This window comes from Pelodiscus sinensis, chromosome 1 (genome assembly GCF_049634645.1).
Source record: "Pelodiscus sinensis isolate JC-2024 chromosome 1, ASM4963464v1, whole genome shotgun sequence".
NCBI lineage: Eukaryota > Metazoa > Chordata > Testudines > Trionychidae > Pelodiscus > Pelodiscus sinensis.
In genome coordinates, this window is record NC_134711.1 from 287,197,297 (window position 1) to 287,215,937 (window position 18,641).

Genomic DNA, 18,641 nt, shown 5'->3' on the forward strand with positions numbered 1-18,641 from the left:
CTAGATTTTGGGTGCTTCAGCTTGAGACACCTTAACAGGCCCGGATTTTCATGATGTGTGTTGGGGAGGGGGAGCGTGTAGAGGGAGGGAGGCTGCACTTTCTGAAAGCCAAATCCCTTTTAGGAGTCTTAACTTGGGCACCCACATTACCAGTCACTTTGGACTCACAAAAGGGAATGGATCTGTTATATGAGAGGCAGCTGTCAGAAGAAAGCCACACTTTCAAGTGAATGAAAACGTGGGGCAACTATGAGTCCCCGGCACCCAAAATACCTCAGTAGCCTTAGTAGAGATCCATTGTATAAAGGGCCAAGGAGCAAGCTTCCAGACTTGTCACATTCCTTGCTGCCGTTCCCTGGGGATTTCTAAACTAAGCATGACTGGCATGTGTGCCTCACGCCTGTCCTCAGTTGGGCATGATTGATGCTCTGATCCTTTTATCTCAGGGAATTCGGCTGCGTCTTCCGATCGTGCTGATTGCTCAGCTCAGTTTCACTTCAGCATTCGCTCTGTGTTGTGTGTGCCCCGCAGTCCGACACAGGGGCTGGGTGTATGGGAGAGAAGGAGGTGGGTCTCATGAACCTAAGTTTGAATTAGCCACCAATGAGGTCTGAGGGATTGGCCTGTCATTTTCTGCACTTTCTTTCCACTGAAAATTGACTGCCAATCAGGGGAATCATTTTGAACTCATGTCAAAGAGCTGACATGGTTCCTGTCCAGCCATCTCCACCTGACATCCCTGTGAGATAGATAGTTAATTTGGTTGGATTCCTCAATGAAAACTGAAAGGTGTTCACAGTCTTCATGAGCATGCTGCTGCCTATGAGAAATGAGGATGAGCAGAGTGGCACCAGTGGCTGATTGAATGTGACCCCAGGAAGCCAGTGGATTTGTTTTCCCCTCGCATTAGTGATTCTCTGAGGCTGGTTACACATCGCTGCCTTTGTATTAGGTGTCTTATGGATCAGAATTTTAAAAGATTCTGGGCACAGTACACACTGAAATTTACATATTAACTGACGAAAGCCCCAGGGAAGTGCAGGAATGACCTATTAGAGGTATTTACATGGCCCCATTACTGTAGTATCTGAGCACCTCACTCTCTTTCAACATTTTGACCCTCGTAGTGCAGGCTGTGCAGCAGGGAAGTGCTCTCAGCTTCCACTTAGAGAGGAGGAACAGAAAGAAGCACAGAGACGCTAATTAACTTGCCCAGTGTCACACACACAAAGTTTGCTGCAGAGCAGGAAATTGAACCATGTCCTCCAAGGCTCAGGCTAGTGCTTGAATCACTGGAACAGATGGTAACACTGAGCCAGATCGCTGGCTTCAATCCTACCACATTAGGGTTCATCTACACTGCAACGTTAACACAGTGCGCATCTACACTACAAGCCTTTATTTCGAAATAATGGTGAGCTGGAGAACTTCTTACTCTGACTCACAGAAACTCTCATTTTACAAGGAGTAAGGGAAGTTGAAGGAAGAGTGCTCTTCCTTCCACTTCCTGTTGTGTAGACAGTACCTAAAGCCGAGTTAAGTTATTTCTCCTTAAGCTACGCAATTGATGTAGTTGAAGTTGCGTAGCTTAATTTGACTTTAGCCCTATTGTGTACACAGACCCTAAGGCACCAGATTTTTCTTCCATTTTAACAGACCATTTGCTTACTCTTGTGATCTCCTACTAGTCTTCTGGGGTGTTGTGTAGCTAATCTCTCACATATCACAGGGAAGTGATAGAGATGCAGCCATGTGTATCACAGAGAAGAAATTGTCCCAGGATATAAGCTGTTTTCCCAGTTTTTCAGAATGTTGGAATCAATGATGTCTCTGTTCTTCCAGGTTGCACATTACAGCCGGTGTTGATACCCCAGAATGCGACATTTCACTGTGTCTACATGCAGTAATACAATAAGGCTCTCTCTATAAACTAGCCACTGATCATTGGGCACACAGGCTTATTATTTTACTATTGGAAAATATTACTTAAATATTAAATAACATCCATGGGCCACATTCCCCCTTAGAGACAAGTAAAGCACAACAGAGATTAATTTGGTCCAGTTTATTTGGAGCCTAAATTGTACCTTCTTTCACAGCAACCCTGTTATTTCCCTCTCTCTCTGAGATTAAATAGGTCTGACATCTATAGAGGAGGACCTAAAACACTGGGACAGATCCTCAGATCATGTAAACAAGCATTGCGCCATTAAAGTCAATGAAATGAACTGGGCTGATTTATGCCAGAAGAGGATCTGGCCCATTATTTCACCCAAGAGATAAAAATATTTTGTCAAATAAAATCATATAAATACATGCATATACACACAACTCCCAGAATGTATTTTCCTTTAAGAAAATCACATTGATGTCTGCACAGGTTGACAATGTCCCTTTTAATCTAGCAAGCAATGCAGGCTATGAGACAATTACTTAGACAGAAGTAACTTCCAGATTATTAATAGCACAGATACAGCAAATCCTGCCAGACGGTAGATGCTGGAGACATACAATATATCTCCAGTTGTTGGATGTTCAAAGTCCTAGCATATGTATAGTACAAATGTACAATAATTTGACTGAATCGTAACGAAAAATGTTACCAGTTACTCTCCTTACTTTGATTCCTTCGACTTACAACCAACATGCAGAGGTGATGGAGAATCTGCCTGAAATTCTAGAGAAGAAGGGGAAGAAAAGTTTTCTTTAAATACATGTCTTGTCCTGTGGAAAAATGGGGCTTTTTTTTTTATGAAACAGGAGTATTGAATTGTCTTGCTATTCCTCTATTTTGTATTTCACCAGCATTGCTGCTTTAATTGGAAGCTTTTGTATTTTAATGATACAATACATTGTATGGGGGAAGCTTTTTCATTCAGATATAGAAAGCCTTTGGAGTCTGAGGACAGAATTTTCAAAAAATAAGTTTTACATGCAAATTTACTTTGCCTTCCTCTTCAGTGATGATTACAACTACACTACAGAGTATGAAGTGTAGTCATACTCTGCCATATGCTGTTCCCAGACTCAAAGCATTTTTAAGAGATAAAGCCATGACAGTGTGCCATGTAAATTACTCTGCAAACCTAGCAATATGCCACAGGTACACAATTAGCAGCGTTATGTAAATTCCAATAATACACACACAAATACCAACCTACAGCAATGCGCCTTTTAAACTCCCACTGACAGCATGCCAAGTAAATTCCTTGCATACAGTCTAAACCAATATGTTTTGAAAATGTTTGTCTAAATCTTTCAAAGTGCCATGTAAAAATCTTATGTCTAAGGAATTAAATTGAATGTCAGTTGGCAGGAACCCCATGTTTTGCCCACTTATCAAAGTAGCAGACTCCTGTGGACTTCTCACTCAATCCAATCATGCCTGTACTTCTGCCCAGTAGCGTGTTCTTCAGGGTGTGTGTGTGTGTGACTCATCTGAAACTAATTAGAATTGCACAATCAATTCTTTCTAGTTGAAAACAATTGTTAGTGGTGCTGAGGAGGAGGGCGTGGTATTGTGAGGAGCATAGAGAGGCTAAGACTGAGAGACCCCTGTGGTTGCTCAGTGTAAATAGCAGTGGATAAATATAGTAGCAGGGGCAGCAGCAGTGGAGCCATGACTATGGCTAGGGCCAGCCTGAGGGGGGTGCGGAGCCTGTGGCAACCCACTCCAATGTCCCTTGTATGTAGCATAGGGCAACACCCCTGCCACAGAACATATGCCCCCACAGCTAGAGAGTCTGGCTCCTTAGTTCAAGCAGTAGATGCTCTGCTTTAAAGATCATTGGGTCAATTCTTGGTAGTGGACAAGGCCATCACACTAGCACCAATGTAAACTCCCCAAGTATGGGTGCTCTAACCAGAGGAACTTGTACAGGGAGGGAGGGAAAGATGACAGAGATGAGCAGGAATGCCCCTTTGAAGGTGGAGGCAAGACAATTGTTTCTTTTGGCCCAATCCTCTAATCTGTCTAGGTCACTCTGTACCCTATCCCTGCCCTCCAACATATCTACCTCTCCCCCTAGCTTAGTGACGTCCGCAAACTTGCTGAGGGTGCAACTAGGAGATGTTGGCTGAGCAGCCTTGAGAACAGACTGGGATGAGGAACCAGAAGTGGAGAAGAGATAAGATAGGGCATGGACAGGTTGAAGGGGATAGGACAGAAAGGGTCAAGTTTGAAGGAAACAGACAGAAAAGTCTGGGCCTATTAAGGTATGTCTACACAGCAGTGGGGTTTTTTTTGGAATAACTGATGTTATTCTGAAATAACATAGTCCGTGTCTACACTACAAGCAGTTATTTCAACATAATGTCAAAATAATGTTGAGCTGGAGGACTTCTTACTCTGACTCTTATAACCCTCATTTTATTAGGAGTAAGGGAAGTTGGAGGAAGACTGCTCTTTCTCCGATTTCCTGCTTTGTAGACAGTACCAAAAGCTGAAATAAGCTCTTTCGACTTAAGCTGTACAATTGACATAAGTCAGGTTGTATAGCTTATTTTGGCTTTAGCCCTGCTGTGTAGACATGTCCTTACTGAACACTTCCCTACAGAGCCTGGAACTGAACAAGGATTCTGAATCTCACTATTCCTCTGCTCCCATCAAATGTCTTGAAATTCACTGGCAAAATGTCTCTCTCATTCTCCTCTAGTGCTGGTCCACTAAAAGGTAACAACTTACCATTGATATCAGTTATTCCATTACCCCAAGTGGCAGAGGTTTGTGCAGGGAACTTGCAAGTTGCAGTCCTGACATCAACCCAAGTGAGTGTTAAATTTATGTTTTTTAATTGCTCTTTAAAAAATCTGGAAAATTATATACCCTTCTCCCAAATTATATACTCCACCTCTACATGTAAAGAACTTTATTAATATTGTAAAGTTAAACTCTCAAAAATCAGGAAATGCCAGAATTAAGGTTGACTCTGCTGCTTTAATTTGGCATATGTGTATATATATGCATTATGATACAGTCTTTAATTATGTGATCACATACCATTTTTACCACATTTTCTAATTTTTGAGTGATTGACTTTGCAATCTTAATCATGTTTATTTTAACTGATTTAGTAGGTACAATTACATAGAAGTGTAGTAATCGACCATATGTGACCAACCCACTGCAAAATAAATTTGGAATTTTAATCCCATATCTGTAAAATATTATTGTATGTGAGCTGGTGCATTTATAATGCAGGACCTGGTTTTTCATTAGCTCTCTGGGTTTCACTTGTTGAAAACCAATTAATTCAATGAAGTTGCTTCTGATTTACACTGGTATAAGGGAGCAGAGAATTGGGTATTTCTTACTACCAGTTTTAAAGACAATAAGATACAGGTAAGTGACTCCAGAATGGGGACTACAGTGAAATAAAAGGGGTTGAAAGTAGTGTCACACAGTAGTGAGTAAAAGAAAACTAGATTTGTATGACAGAAGAGGTACTTTAATAATAAATAAAGATTAACAACTCGTATTCCCTCAGCTTTCTGCCTTATATGGTTGGCTGGATTGCCTGACAGGCAATAAAATACCGCTGACGGCTGGGTATAAAGCAAAAGAATGCAATCAAACAGATTTAGGATAGTATCATCACCTGACATTATTTTTTTTATGAATTTGCTGGTGGTTGCATGAAACAGAATGACTTGTTAAGTTCCAAATGGTCATAAGCCACAAAATTCACATCTGGATTTCAAGCCCTTTGAGAGTTCCAAGGTGTCAGTTCGGCCCTTTGTATGGATGAGATGGGATTTGCCCTAACTCAGCTAGCACAGAGCACTTTTGAAAATCACTCTATGTGAAATTCAGATTTGGGTTCAGGTTTAGATTCTGACCCTGCCCTCATAGCCCAACACCCTTCTCTACCTAATACATCTGATGCAAAGAATCCATCTGTTTATGTAGCAACTCTGGGTCCATTTCCCAGAGCTGACTACCTAAAGTGAGGTGCCTAAATCTGGATATAAGTGCTCATAGGTGGGATTTCTAAAGTACTTAGCGTTGGCCTAACTCTGCTCCTCCCACCCAAATCATGGGGGTTACATTTACATTATAAGTTTTTGTGGCAGAAAATATGCTAATGAGGGACTCATTAGCATGAGTCACGATGTCATTAGCATATTTTCTGCTGTTTCTTTTTCCCCAAGGGTTTTTTGCGCAAAAGGAAGCAGTGTAGCCGCTTTCTAAAGATCCTTATGCCTCTCCTAAAGAAACAGCAGAAAATATGCTAATTACATCATGGCTCATACTAATGAGTCCCTCATTAGCATATTTTCTGCTGCAAAAACTTGTAGTGTAGACAAGTTTTACTGGTGTTAACACTGGGAACATTTAGATCAGCACTGAGCACGTGCAAAAAGCCTTCTCTGTTTCAACACCCACATTTGATAACCCTGTTTTCTGTGTTTGAAGAAATTCTTTAAAAGGACAAAAAAAAAAAAAAAATCCCACACCCAGCCAAAATACCTGTCAATAAGTTGCCTTTGTGTGAGGTTTCTTCAGTCTTTTCCAAGTGAGTTTCTCTGCACTTTTTATCCAGGTCTCTTGAAAGGAAGGATGTGGCTCTGTCTGCATTTTCATCATCTGGGACGTGTCTGCTGTTGACTTCCCCACTTCTAGCTCTCTCCAGCAAACTGAGATTACTCTGCTTAACATATTCCTCTATGGACTGGTTACTAAGAACTCCTTTTACAGACAAATACTCTTTTTCTAGCCTTTTAACATTTTCTACAGTGAGGCGCATACTAGCAGACTGAGAATCGGATGAAACACCCCTAGAGAGAGACGGAGATGGTCTCGGTTGGGGATGGCTGCTGCTGGCCTCTGACAGCTGGTGTCCTCTCGACATATCTGCAATGCATTAAGGAGATGAAAATCTTCAGCAACAGGCAAAGTCAATTCATCATTCTGGTAACAAAGAAAGAAAGAATAATCCCATTAGTCATCTACTACTGCTGGGCACATTGATTTATGTAGTTAAAATATTCACACCGAGATAACCTTATTAGATTGAAAATCACTTTCTTTTCAGGAGGATCTACTCGGGCGCCAATCCAACAAAGCACTTAAGCACGACTTTAATACTAAGCATGTGCTAAGACCCATGGAGGTCAGCAGGGCTTTTTTAAAGCATGCGCTTAAGTGCTTTGCTGAACTAGGGTTTGGGATATCTTTCAAACAAAATACCTAGAGAACTCCATATACTTATGCCCAAATACACTAGAGTCAAATACCTTGCTTCATAATACACAGTTACCATGATACCCACTAGTACTACACTTATGATTGTATCTGTGATTTCATTATTAACCCACTTTTCCAAGGGCTTTGTAATTGACTATAAAACATGGTCTGGTTCAAACTTAACATAGGAAGTCTGGCTCCAAAAGCACTTTATATTTATTACCCGCATCCAAACAAATAAGTTTAGGTATTTTATGCTACATGTTGGTAAAGAAAACAAATATACAGAGGAATGTGCTTAATTGACCCTTCTGGTGGTCCATTTAACATGACAATTAAGAGATGAAAAATAAGACAGCCCAAGAAAGACTTAAAGGCTACGTCTACACTGGCATGATTTTCCGAAAATGCTTTTAACGGAAAAGTTTTCCGTTAAAAGCATATTCGGAAAAGCGCGTCTAGATTGGCAGGATGCTTTTCCGCAAAAGCACTTTATGCGGAAAAGCATCCGTGGCCAATCTAGACGTGGTTTTCCGCCAAAAAGCCCCGATCGCCATTTTCGCGATTGGGGCTTTTTTGTGGAAAATAGTATTGTGCTGTCTATACTGGCCCTTTTGCGCAAAAGTCTTTCGGAAAAAGACTTTTGCCCGAACGGGAGCAGCATAGTATTTCTGGAAAAGCACTGACAATCTTACATGAGATCGTCAGTGCTCTTCCGGAAATTCAAGCGGCCACTGTAGACAGCTGGCAAGTTTTTCCGCAAAAGCAGATGATTTTGCGGAAAAACTTGCCAGTCTAGACACAGCCAAAGTGAACCCACCTTTGTATACCTCGTATGGCTTTTAGATTTTTAATTTTGTACAGATGTTCATGAAAACTCACTAGTCAAGCAGAGGGACTTGCTCTGCTTATTACAAAAATATTTTCACTATGGGGAGCCTTACTATACGCAAGACTGGTTTTTACCACCACTTTATATAATCTGGTGGTAAAATCACAAGGGCCTTGGCTACACTGGCCTACCCCCAGTTCAACCTCTGCAGCACATGGTTGACTCTTATCAAGCTAAGCGGACACAAGGTGTTTGATATTTTATGTGGTAATATGGACATTTGCCTAAACGGATTTTGGGACAGGTTCCTCTGTCTAAGGACATTAAAGGGACCCACATTTTCCTGGGCAGGTTTCCTTATTATTGCAGGTGCCTTTTGCTGTAGTCTGTGCTGAGAGGGTTGATGTAGTGCATTGTCTCTCTTCAAGACTTGGGAGGAGGTCAAGCAATGCAGCCTTTCTAGGTCTATGATGTAGCTGGAGGAAGACTTGGGAGCCTTGCTTTCATGTGCAAGTGAGAGGTTCTGTTACCATGGCTCTTGTTTGTTTCAGAGCAGGCAGAGAATATTCATTATCATGGCTCTTGCTGGTAAATTGCTCTTGGGGATCTTTTCAAGTGCAGCAGACTACACTCGATGTCCACATCTTACATGAGTTTGTTGGGGCCTTTCTTGCCAGCCACTATTAGAACCCCAGTTTCAAAGAAGACTGGGGCTGGCCACCACGGAATCAGAGAAAGAGGAAGTCAAAGAAGAGGTCTTGGAGTTCATAATCTCAAGAGGCAAGAAGTCTTGGAGGCAATCAGCATAGCTGTAGCCAGATGAGGATGGGCGCACTACAGAGAAGAGGACCAGCAGGAATTCCACACAGAAGTTTCAAATTGATACCAGGTCACAAACATGAAAACTATGGAAGATACCTCTCCAGATCCAGTCGATCTAAGGGGATACAGAGATGTATGGCACACACATATAGATGGCAGGATTCCGATTTAAAGCCCTAACTCGAAGTCCTGCAATGAGGTTTACCAGCTAATTCGATTTAGGGGCTTTAAATCAGAATCCCGTTTCACTGCCGCGTGTAGATGTGGGCAGTTACTTCGGGCTAGTCAATTTCTAAAATGGCGACCGGCCGGGAACATGCAAATCAAGCGCGGGATATTTAAATCCTGGGCTTGATTTGCAATTTCGGTCGCCCTCATTAGCCTCCATAGATCGACCTAGGGGGCTAGTGTAGATGTACCCACAGACAGTAGATGACTCCAGGGAACTCAAACTTGCTGAAGAAGAAGATTGTTCAGGCAGTCTTCTCTGAGATCCTTGCTGTCCCACAAGAGAAGGAAGTGAGAAGGCAGAAGATTATGGAAGTGAACCACTTGCTAAGTAAGCAGTGAAAGTTTTGACTCTGTGGAACGGTTATCCACCTTCTGTGAGGAGAACTAGCTATATAGCTTGGATGGCCTCTACTTTAGAAGAAAGGGGATCAATCTACCCAGGGACAGACTGGCTAGAGTAGTCAGGAGGCAGTAAACCATTAGCAAAAGAAAAGCATAAAAAGAGGGAAGATCTGAGCATTCAGCACAAAGCTGAGATGAGGAGAACAAAATTAATCAAGGATCCAAACAGCATGAGGAAAACAAATTATTTAATTGCCTTTACATCAACACTAGTAGCCAGGGTAATAAACAACAGGAATTGGAATTGCTCATTTATGAGGATAAATTTGACTGCACCTTGGCAGGATGGTTTGTATAATTGGAAGGTTATAATAAATGGTTATAATCTAATTAGGAAGGATCAAGTGAATAAAAGGAGAGAGAGAATAGCAGTCTATGTCAAAAAAGGCCTTACCTGTTTCTAAGTCATGGATAACTTGGAAGAAAATTATCTTGAATGCTTATGAGTCACTGTCCTAACAGATAAAGCACACATTGGCGTATTAGCTGGTGTCTGTTACAGCTCACACTAGGGAACAGTATGACCACTTCCTTATGCACCTATCTATAATGCACAGAAAAAAAAAGCTGTGTGATCCTCAGGAACTTCAATTTGAGTGATATAGGCTAGAGGACACATGCTGTCAAACATCCCTGAATTTCTCAATAGATGGCATTTTCTCAGCCCAAGAAAGGTTGCAGCTATCATGGTTGAATTCTTTATTATGCCTTGTCCTAATGGATAAAGAGAAATGGAACACAGAACTAAAAATTAATGATAGCTAAGGCTCTGTTTTAGTCATGGGCATTTTGAGTAAAAGTCAAGGACCAGTCACAGAGAGTAAACAAAAATTCACTGCACATGACCTGTCCATGACATGTACTATATGTCTCTGACTAAATCTCGGGAAGAGGCCAGTGCAGGACACCTGCTCATGCTGGGGAATGTGGCAACATGCAGCCCAGGACCCCTGCTGATGCTGGGTGAGGGGGGTGGTGGGACTGCTGGCTCTTTACCTGGCTCCACAGGGCTCCCTCGAAGCAGCAACATGTCCCTCCCTCAACTCCTAGGAGGGGGCAGGCTGTTTTGGATGGCGTGTGGAGGCGCAGCAGGCAGGGAGTGTGCCCAGGGGCCCTGTCGGGTCAGAATATGTTGATGACCCAGAGTATTGTGGTGGGCTGGATACAGCTCATGAACTGTATTTTGTCTCCACCTGGAATAGATTCATTGGTCCACGGATTTCAAGGCTAAAAGGGACCATTTACCATAATGATAACATAGACTAATCTCCTGTGTGGCACAGTCTATAGAACTTCCCCAATGTAATTCCTAGAGCAGATCTTTCAGTAAAAATATCTAATCTTGATTTTAAAATTGTCAGCAGTAGAGGATCCATCATAACCCTTGGCTAATTGTTCCAATGGTTAATTACTGTCGCTGGTAAAAATGTACACCTTGTTTCCACTCTGCATTTGTTTTGCTTCATCTTCTAGCCCTTGGATCGTGTTACACCTGTCTCAGATATATTGAAGTGCACATCATTAAGTATTTCCAATGCAGGTACTTATACATTGTGATCAAGTCACCCATTAACCTTCTCTTTGCTGAGTTAAATAGATTGAGCTCTTTGAGTCTCTCTCTAGGGGCCTGTCTAGACTATGCGGAAGATTTGAAAGAGGATATGCAAATTCACCGGGAATTTGCATATCTTCTTTCGATCTCACATTCAAAAGTGCAGCTTTAAAAAGTGAAAGTAGTTGGGACGTTGCTTTTTTGGCAATCCCCCTTTTTTCGAAAAGCCGCCTAAACCTCATTTTTTGAGGAAAAGCGGCTTTTCGAAAAAGGGAGGGTTGCTGAAAAAGCCACATTCCGAGTACTTTCACTTTTGAAAGCTCCGCTTTCGAAAGTGAGATCAGAAGAAGATATGCAAATTCCCGGAGAATTTGCATATCCTCTTTCGAATCTTCCACATAGTCTACACATAGCCTTACAGGCATGTTTTATAATCCTTTATCCATTTCTGTGGATATTTTCTAAACCCTCCCCAATTAATTACCATCTTTCTTGATTTACAGACACCAGAACTTTTCCAGCAGTGGTCAAACCACTGCCAAATATAACCGTAAAATAGTTCTCTCCTTCTAACTGAGATCCCCCCGTTTATTCATCTTAAGACTGTATTACCTTTTTGGCCACAACAGCACACTCAGAGCTCCTGTACACTTAGGCTGTGTCTACACTAGAAAGAAAAGTCGAAAAAAGACACACAAACTGTGAACAGCAATTTGCGTATCTTTTTCCACTTTTCTTCCGAAAGAGGCTTTTCCGACATTTGAATTGTCTTCATGGAGCCAAATGTCAGAAAAAAAACCCTCTTTCAGAACATCCCTTCTTCCTCACAGAAAGAGGTTCACAGAGATGCTGAAAAAATGTGTCTGCTTTTCCAAAAATTTTTTGGAAAAGCAGATGCGTTCCTTGGACATGGCAGAGCTTTACTGGGATACCTTTCATATCCCAGAAAAGCTCTTTAGTCTAGCTGTACTCTTAATTATAACCCATGACCCAATAATCTTTTTCAGAGTTGCTGTTTCCCTGCATAGAGTCCCTCATTGCGTAAGTATGGCACACATTCTTTGTTCCTTGAGGTATACATTTTACATTTAGCCATATTAAAATGTACCCAGTTAACCAAGCAACCAGACTTGTCTGAATTAGTGATAGTGGATGAGACTCTGCTTTGGGAGGCTAGCCTGCTAATCCTGCCCTTTCTGCCCAAAGCTCCTCCCTCTGCACGCTGGAGCCCTGACCCTTCTCCAGTTAAAAAAAAAAAAAAAAAAAAAAAAAAAGCTCTAAGGGAGCCCCCCCAACCAGAGGAGCCCCAGCTGGTCTCCCCAATCACATTAGGCTGAGGAACCACCGCCGGCTCCCCTGACCCACCACCCTTCCACAGCACCAGGCTGAGACTCCAGGCTCTCCGAGCACTGGATCAGCCCTAATATCGGGCTGAGCTGGAAGCCTCTTGAGCGCTAAGCCAAGCTTCCAGCCCTCCTGAGCACGGGACCAGCCTCAGTGCCACCAGAGTCAGACAGGCCCTAGTGTCATGCTGAGCCAGCAGTTTTCATGAATGCCGGGCTGAAGAGATTTGGGCTGATCCCAGTGCCACCAGAGTCAGACTGGCCCCAGAACTGGGCCAAATCAGCAGCCTCTCTGAGTACCAGCTCCTCCCTCCCTGGAAGGCCCTGTCTCCCCACACTGAACCACTGGCTCCAGCAGCACCCAGCCAATCCTCCTCTGTCCGCCAGCCAGTGGCTCTCTGTGTCACTCCTCACTCCCCTCTCCCACAGAGGAGAGACACAGTGAGCTGTGGGATGGAGGAAGGCGTGGAGGAGGTGGTGGGGATCTTGGGGAAGGAGTAAGCACCATGGGCCAATTGTCCAGCTGCAGGTCAGCAGCTGCACCAAAGCATTCCCAGGCTTTTTATACCTGCCACCAGGGACCTATCCTATTTACTGTTTACCACTCCCCAATCTAGGTCATTGATCAAAATGTTAAATAGCATGGGGCCAAGAACTGATCCCAGCAGAACCCCACTAAAAACACACCTGCTCAGTGAGGATTTTCCCTTTAGAATTACATTTTGAGACCAAGGTTTCCTCTAAGCTATCTGATCGAATGGCCCCTTAGCTCTTAATGAGCCCTGTCCAGAGGCTCAGGGCTGCCGCTCATGGAATTGCCTGACTGGGGGAGGTTGGGGGAGACTTGATGTTCTTTCGTCAGACATGCCCCTTCCCCAGCCAGGCAGCTTTGTGAGCAGCATCCCTGAGCCATTGGGTAAGGCTCATGAAGCAGCTGTGGGGCGGCCACATAGCTTAGAGGGAACCTAGGTCTGAAAATTTTGTTTGAGGGAACTTTGAGACCCATCAGTGAGCCAGTTTTAAGTCTTGTAATAAGTGCCACATTAATTTTATGTCACTATTGTTTTTAATCAATATATCATGGGGTACCAAATCAAATGCCTTGGCAGAGTCTATGTATATTACATCAACACTATTGCTTTTACCAACCAAACTCGTAATCTTATACATATAAAATTATGTTGATTTTTGTTACCCTCCTCTAATTCTTTGTTAATTGAGTCCCATATCAGCCACTCCATTATATTGTCCAGAATCCGTGTCAAAACCATTTACCCCTTTAAAATACTGGTACAACTATATCTTTCTTCTGGAATTTTTTCAGTACTCCAAGACTTATTGAAAATCAACATTACAAGTCCAGCAAGTTCCTCTGCCTGCTTTTTTAAAACTCTTGGATGCAAGTTATCTGGATCTGCTGATTTTAAAGATTCTAAGTTTCATAGCTTCTGTTTAATAGCCTCCAGATATATTACTGGAATAGAAATAGTGTTATACTCTCATCATATGGTGATATCTCTTTTATCCCCAAATATAGACCTGAAATATTTATTGAATACTCCTGCCTTTTCTACATTATTATTTGCATATAGTAATGGACAGATACAATTTTTACGATTATTTTTGTTCCTAATACATTTAAAAAACTTTTTCTTATTGTCCTTAACTCTGCTGACAAAAGCCCCAGAGTTAAGGACAATAAGAAATACTCTGTATCCTTGTGCTTCCTTTATCAATTGTCTATAATTCCTAACTTCTGATTCATAATCATTGCTATTAATTTTCCCCTTCTTCCACTTGTTTTTATTTATATGTAACAAAAACAAGTGTAAGAAAGGAAAAATTAATCGCAAGGATTATGTCAACATCTTTTTTAAAGTGTCTTATTTTGCTAGGTGTTGTACTAACACATAGTAAGAGACTGTCCATGCCTCATAGAGTTTACGGTCTAAATAGGGTCCCAGAGGGCAGAGGGCAACCAGGAGGAAATGTAGACACCCGAGTGCATTAACCACCCCTAGTCTAGGACCATCAGGTTCCAAGGGTGCCGGACCACGGAAGTTCAACCTGTAGAGCCTACCACAATACACTTTTGTTTTACTGGAGAGGAAGATGACTTTTCTAACAACCCATCCCTGCTCTTTGGCAGCTCTGAACAAGGTTACTACACTACAGGTAGTCAATATTTTTTCTGATTAAAAATGGTCTTTTTTCAACCAATGTAACTTTTCACAAAAAAATTGCTGAAGTCTTTAAATGTTTTCTACTCCCTGAGTGACATTCTTATTGATATCTACCATCTATTCTTTTACTGAATATGTTTGCTTGTGGTTAAAAATATTGTTATTAAGATACAAATGTCATAGAAACCTTAGTGAAAAATGGAAAATAGGCCCATTTTGAACCCTACAAAATGGAGTCAATTCTTAATTTTCATTTTTTTTAATTAGCTCTGTACAACAATAGCAGAGCCTCATGACAATATCCATCCCTAATATACAGCAACTGGTTTGCAACCCTAACATCCTTTTGTGGGTGGAACCTGGAATCTAGTATGTGAGCTACTGCTACCTAAGCTAACGCAACCCTCTTCTGCTGCAGCAGACTCATTCATTACTAGTTGACTTACCTACCACCAGAGAGGGACAGAGTGCTATCCTTTCACAAAGAACTCATAATGGGGAGCCATTTCTAAAGAGTTTTTCTCCACGCCATGCAAGTGCTGAGCATAACTCTACACAAATCTAACATCCTAAATTGTAGGGCAGAGTTTAAAGAACAACAAAAGATCTGGTAGCACTTTATAGACTAACAAAACATGTAGCTGGTATCATGTCTATAAAATGCTACTAGACCTTTTGTTGTTTTTTAACTTTATCCTGTACAGACTAACTTGGCTACCCCCTGAAGCTTCTGTAGGGCAAAGGACTGTCTGCCTCCTGCCATAGTGAGGATTTCATCCGGATCCGAGCATCTGGAAAGTACTGCTATTAATACAATGCATATTACCATAGTTTCTAGGGATCTTGATAAAGGATCTGTTCTCTACAAATATATATGACAGTCTTTGCCTAATAAAGCTCATGGTCCGGGGGGCCATGAATGAAAATACCAACTAATTATCCAGTCACACTGAAATTAGAGACTATACAATATACTACAGAAGGTTAAATTGCCATTGAAAACATCACACGGGATCACCTGGTTAGTATATACAAACATTTGCATGCAGCTATTCCTCTCCTGCAACTAAGTGGAACCAAATCAAGCCATGACATGGCCTCACAGCTGGATTTAGAACAGGCAGCAAAAGTGATGTTTATCTGCTATTCCTTTACTTGGCTTTATATTCCTTGCAGCTCTTCGATGCTGAAATCTAGTCACAATACTTGACTCTTAAGGAAACAAATACATCTGAAGTGGTTTGATGATTGCCAGCTTATGAGGCAATCTGCTTTGGTTCATCAGGGGACACAGGAAAAGAGATGATTATATTCATTTTAATAAAAGTGGAATTGCCTCGCTGGCATAGTTGCCCCTCGCATTTATTTCTTCTTCCTTTTCATCTTCTGTCTCCCCACCAGTGCACTTCAATTCTCCATGGCAATCAGAACTGACATATTTGCTAGAAGCAGCAGAAGGACCTTGTTTGATCCCAGGCCTTCAGGCAGTGAAGTGAGTGTCAGAGCAGCCTTCCCTCATTAAAAACAAAACAAAACAAAACATCTGGTCACTGACAATCTTGCCTGGATAAAATTGACCACTCAAGTGAGCTCAGAGTCCCCCCAGTGAAGCAAGTGACTAAGCACGGCCTACAGTTCTACTATACATTCCCGTCACATCTGCTTGGTTCACTATTAAAAACATGTTTCCCGTACTCTGAGCACTTTAATCAGAGCTCACACAAATCAAACCGCATTCATTCCAGTTCACACATCCTCAAGATTTGGGCTTGGAGGAAAATCACCCTTTGTGAATCAGACGTTACAGTGGGGGAAGTGCTATGGGCCCTAGAGAATGATCCAAGAAGGAAGGCAGAAAGTGGATCTTTATGTTCAGGGATGGGGTGAGTGACATGGCTTTTGCATGTGCCCTGACACTCCTTGATGACCTTTCCATGACCTTCCTACCTTAGCTTTCATCGGGAAAAAAATTAAAAGAATGCCTGAGGCCTTGTCTGTACTTGAGCAGAGCCTTGATTCAGCACTGGTGCTGACCTCTATAGCATAGACAACGTTATGCCTGGGGTTTACTCTGACTGAGCTAATTGAGATTTACCCCTTTTTGCCACCAGAATAAATTACGTCATTTGAAAAACACTCCAGCTTGCTTTTCCTACACATTGGGGTGTCGCTACATACACTGTTGGCCACTGATTGCTGAATCAGGCCCAGCTGGCTGACAGCCACTGAGGGCCATGGGGCAAAGTGTGTGTGTGTGGGGGGGGGGGCAGCTCCACGCCCCGGAAGGAGCAGGACCTTAGGCAGGAGAGGCAGCTGTTAGTGCTGCCCAGACTGCAGCGCACGACTCTCTCCCGTGCCCTCATTGCTGCATGGAGTGGTGCTTGGGTGGCAATTCAAAAGGGCCTGGGGCTCTGGTTGCCAACACTGTCTCAGAAGCAGCCGTGGCCAGGAACTCTGGGTCCCTTTGAATCTCCAGGCCCCAGGGCAACTGCCCCCTTGGAGACTCCTCCACCCCATCGGTGGGCCTGATCAAGTCTGGTCCTGACCAGATAAGGCCTGATCCTCTTCTCCCATCAGGCTTATTTTGGTGAACCTCTGCTAAGATATTTCTGATATATACCAGCTGGGGGGAATACTCAGGCCCAGAGTCTCTGGCAATAAGCTCTGTAGTGAATTGAGCCAGGTGCCGCCCCTGGGAGCACTGCGTGTTGTAGGCAATATGTGCATTTGGAAGCATTTCTCAGAGGGAATCCCTAGCAGGCATGAGAGCTGAACAAAACGGCATCAAGATCCAGCGCACGCTGTGAGTGCACAGAAAAGACTCCTTCCCCCGGGATTATCCAAGGACAGGAGAGGGAATCTTATTATTTGGTGTTTATTGTTTGTATTACTGCACGTCCCAAGCCAGTTGCAGGAGGAGAAAAATGTAATCCTCTTAAATGAGGTTAAACACAACATATCGTACTGAGAACTGCCAGCAAAATTATTTCTAATTGTAAACTCCCTATACACATCCCGAAAGATAGAGACCTAATATGTATGCAGTGCTAAAGAGACTTCTGTATTTAGCAACTTAGGCTCTAAAGAAGAATTTTCACACAGCAGGAAGGTTGGGAATAATACTCTGTAAAATGAATTTTACTCAGCCTGTGTTTTCCTTTGTTATATTCAAAGAAAGTTGTGTTTGCATAGCTGATCTTTCCTCCTAAGCAGTGACTTCTTGATCCCCCGCTATTCATAATCCTCAACAGATGGACAATATGAAATGCCCTGAGAAACCCAGAGGAAGAGCCTTTAATGCAGAATTGTGACATTACTGTACCAGTAAGTGGAAAGGCAAGATGTGCTATGAGGGAGCAAATAACAAATGCGCATGCTTCTCCTCTTATGTACACCAGTATGAATCAAAGGGAATTCCACCAGGCCAGGTTCTGCTCTCGGTTACTCAGGGGTAAATCTGGAGTAATTGCACTTATTTCAATAGAGTTTCCTCAGATTTACACTGGAGTAATGACAGCAAGGTTGAACCCAGCAAAGTTATCCCTGTGCAAGAGGGGAATCAGGGCCTAGTATCTTCCACAATGAACAAAATGAACTAAAATTAATAAATTCATTAACTGTTTGGACACACTTGATTTTGGTTCAACTTATTGGTTAGTGTCCCCCATGTGTGTAAGAGCCTCTTCAGGAAAGAAAGTTGAAAAATAAGGGCTTGTCTATATGAGCATTTAATTTGTGGCAGTCTGAAATGTGAATCTACCCTGTACTAATTGTCTGGATGGACCCTGTTGATGTGCGTTAACAGCTTGTTAGAGCACTTTAATCTGCTCCTGTTCTAAAAGCAGGGTAGATCACGTCATCAGCGTCCACATGGATAGTTAGGTCTTGTCTACATTACATGGTGAATCCAATCCTGCAGTAATCAACCCACTGGCTATCAATTTATTGCATCTGCTGTAGACCCAATAAATTGATCCCTGAGCGCACTCACATCAATGCTGGTCCTCCACCAAGACTAGAAGAGCAGCTGGTGTTGACAGGAGAGCAGCCCCCACTGGCCTTACTGCATACAAGACACTGAAGTATATTT

At 42.5% G+C, this 18,641-nt stretch overlaps 1 protein-coding gene across 12 annotated transcripts in view; it reads right to left on the reverse strand.

Annotated features, from left to right (window-relative positions):
* The window catches only part of ERICH6B (glutamate rich 6B), a 67,936-nt gene that overhangs the window by 43,662 nt on the left and 5,633 nt on the right, over positions 1-18,641 (reverse strand). For 3 of the 12 annotated variants that reach the window (XM_025182084.2, XM_075919006.1, XM_075919010.1), the window contains exons 2-3: positions 6,470-6,853; positions 2,620-2,677 (exon numbers count right to left, since the gene is read on the reverse strand). In XM_025182084.2, coding sequence (XP_025037869.2) covers positions 2,620-2,677; positions 6,470-6,853 — 442 coding nt within the window. Of the gene's footprint in view, positions 1-2,619; positions 2,678-6,469; positions 6,911-9,867; positions 9,929-10,469; positions 10,602-18,641 lie in introns of those variants that run through there. The other 9 variants (XM_075919005.1, XM_075919000.1, XM_075919004.1 and 6 more) reach the window with 5 other exon arrangements.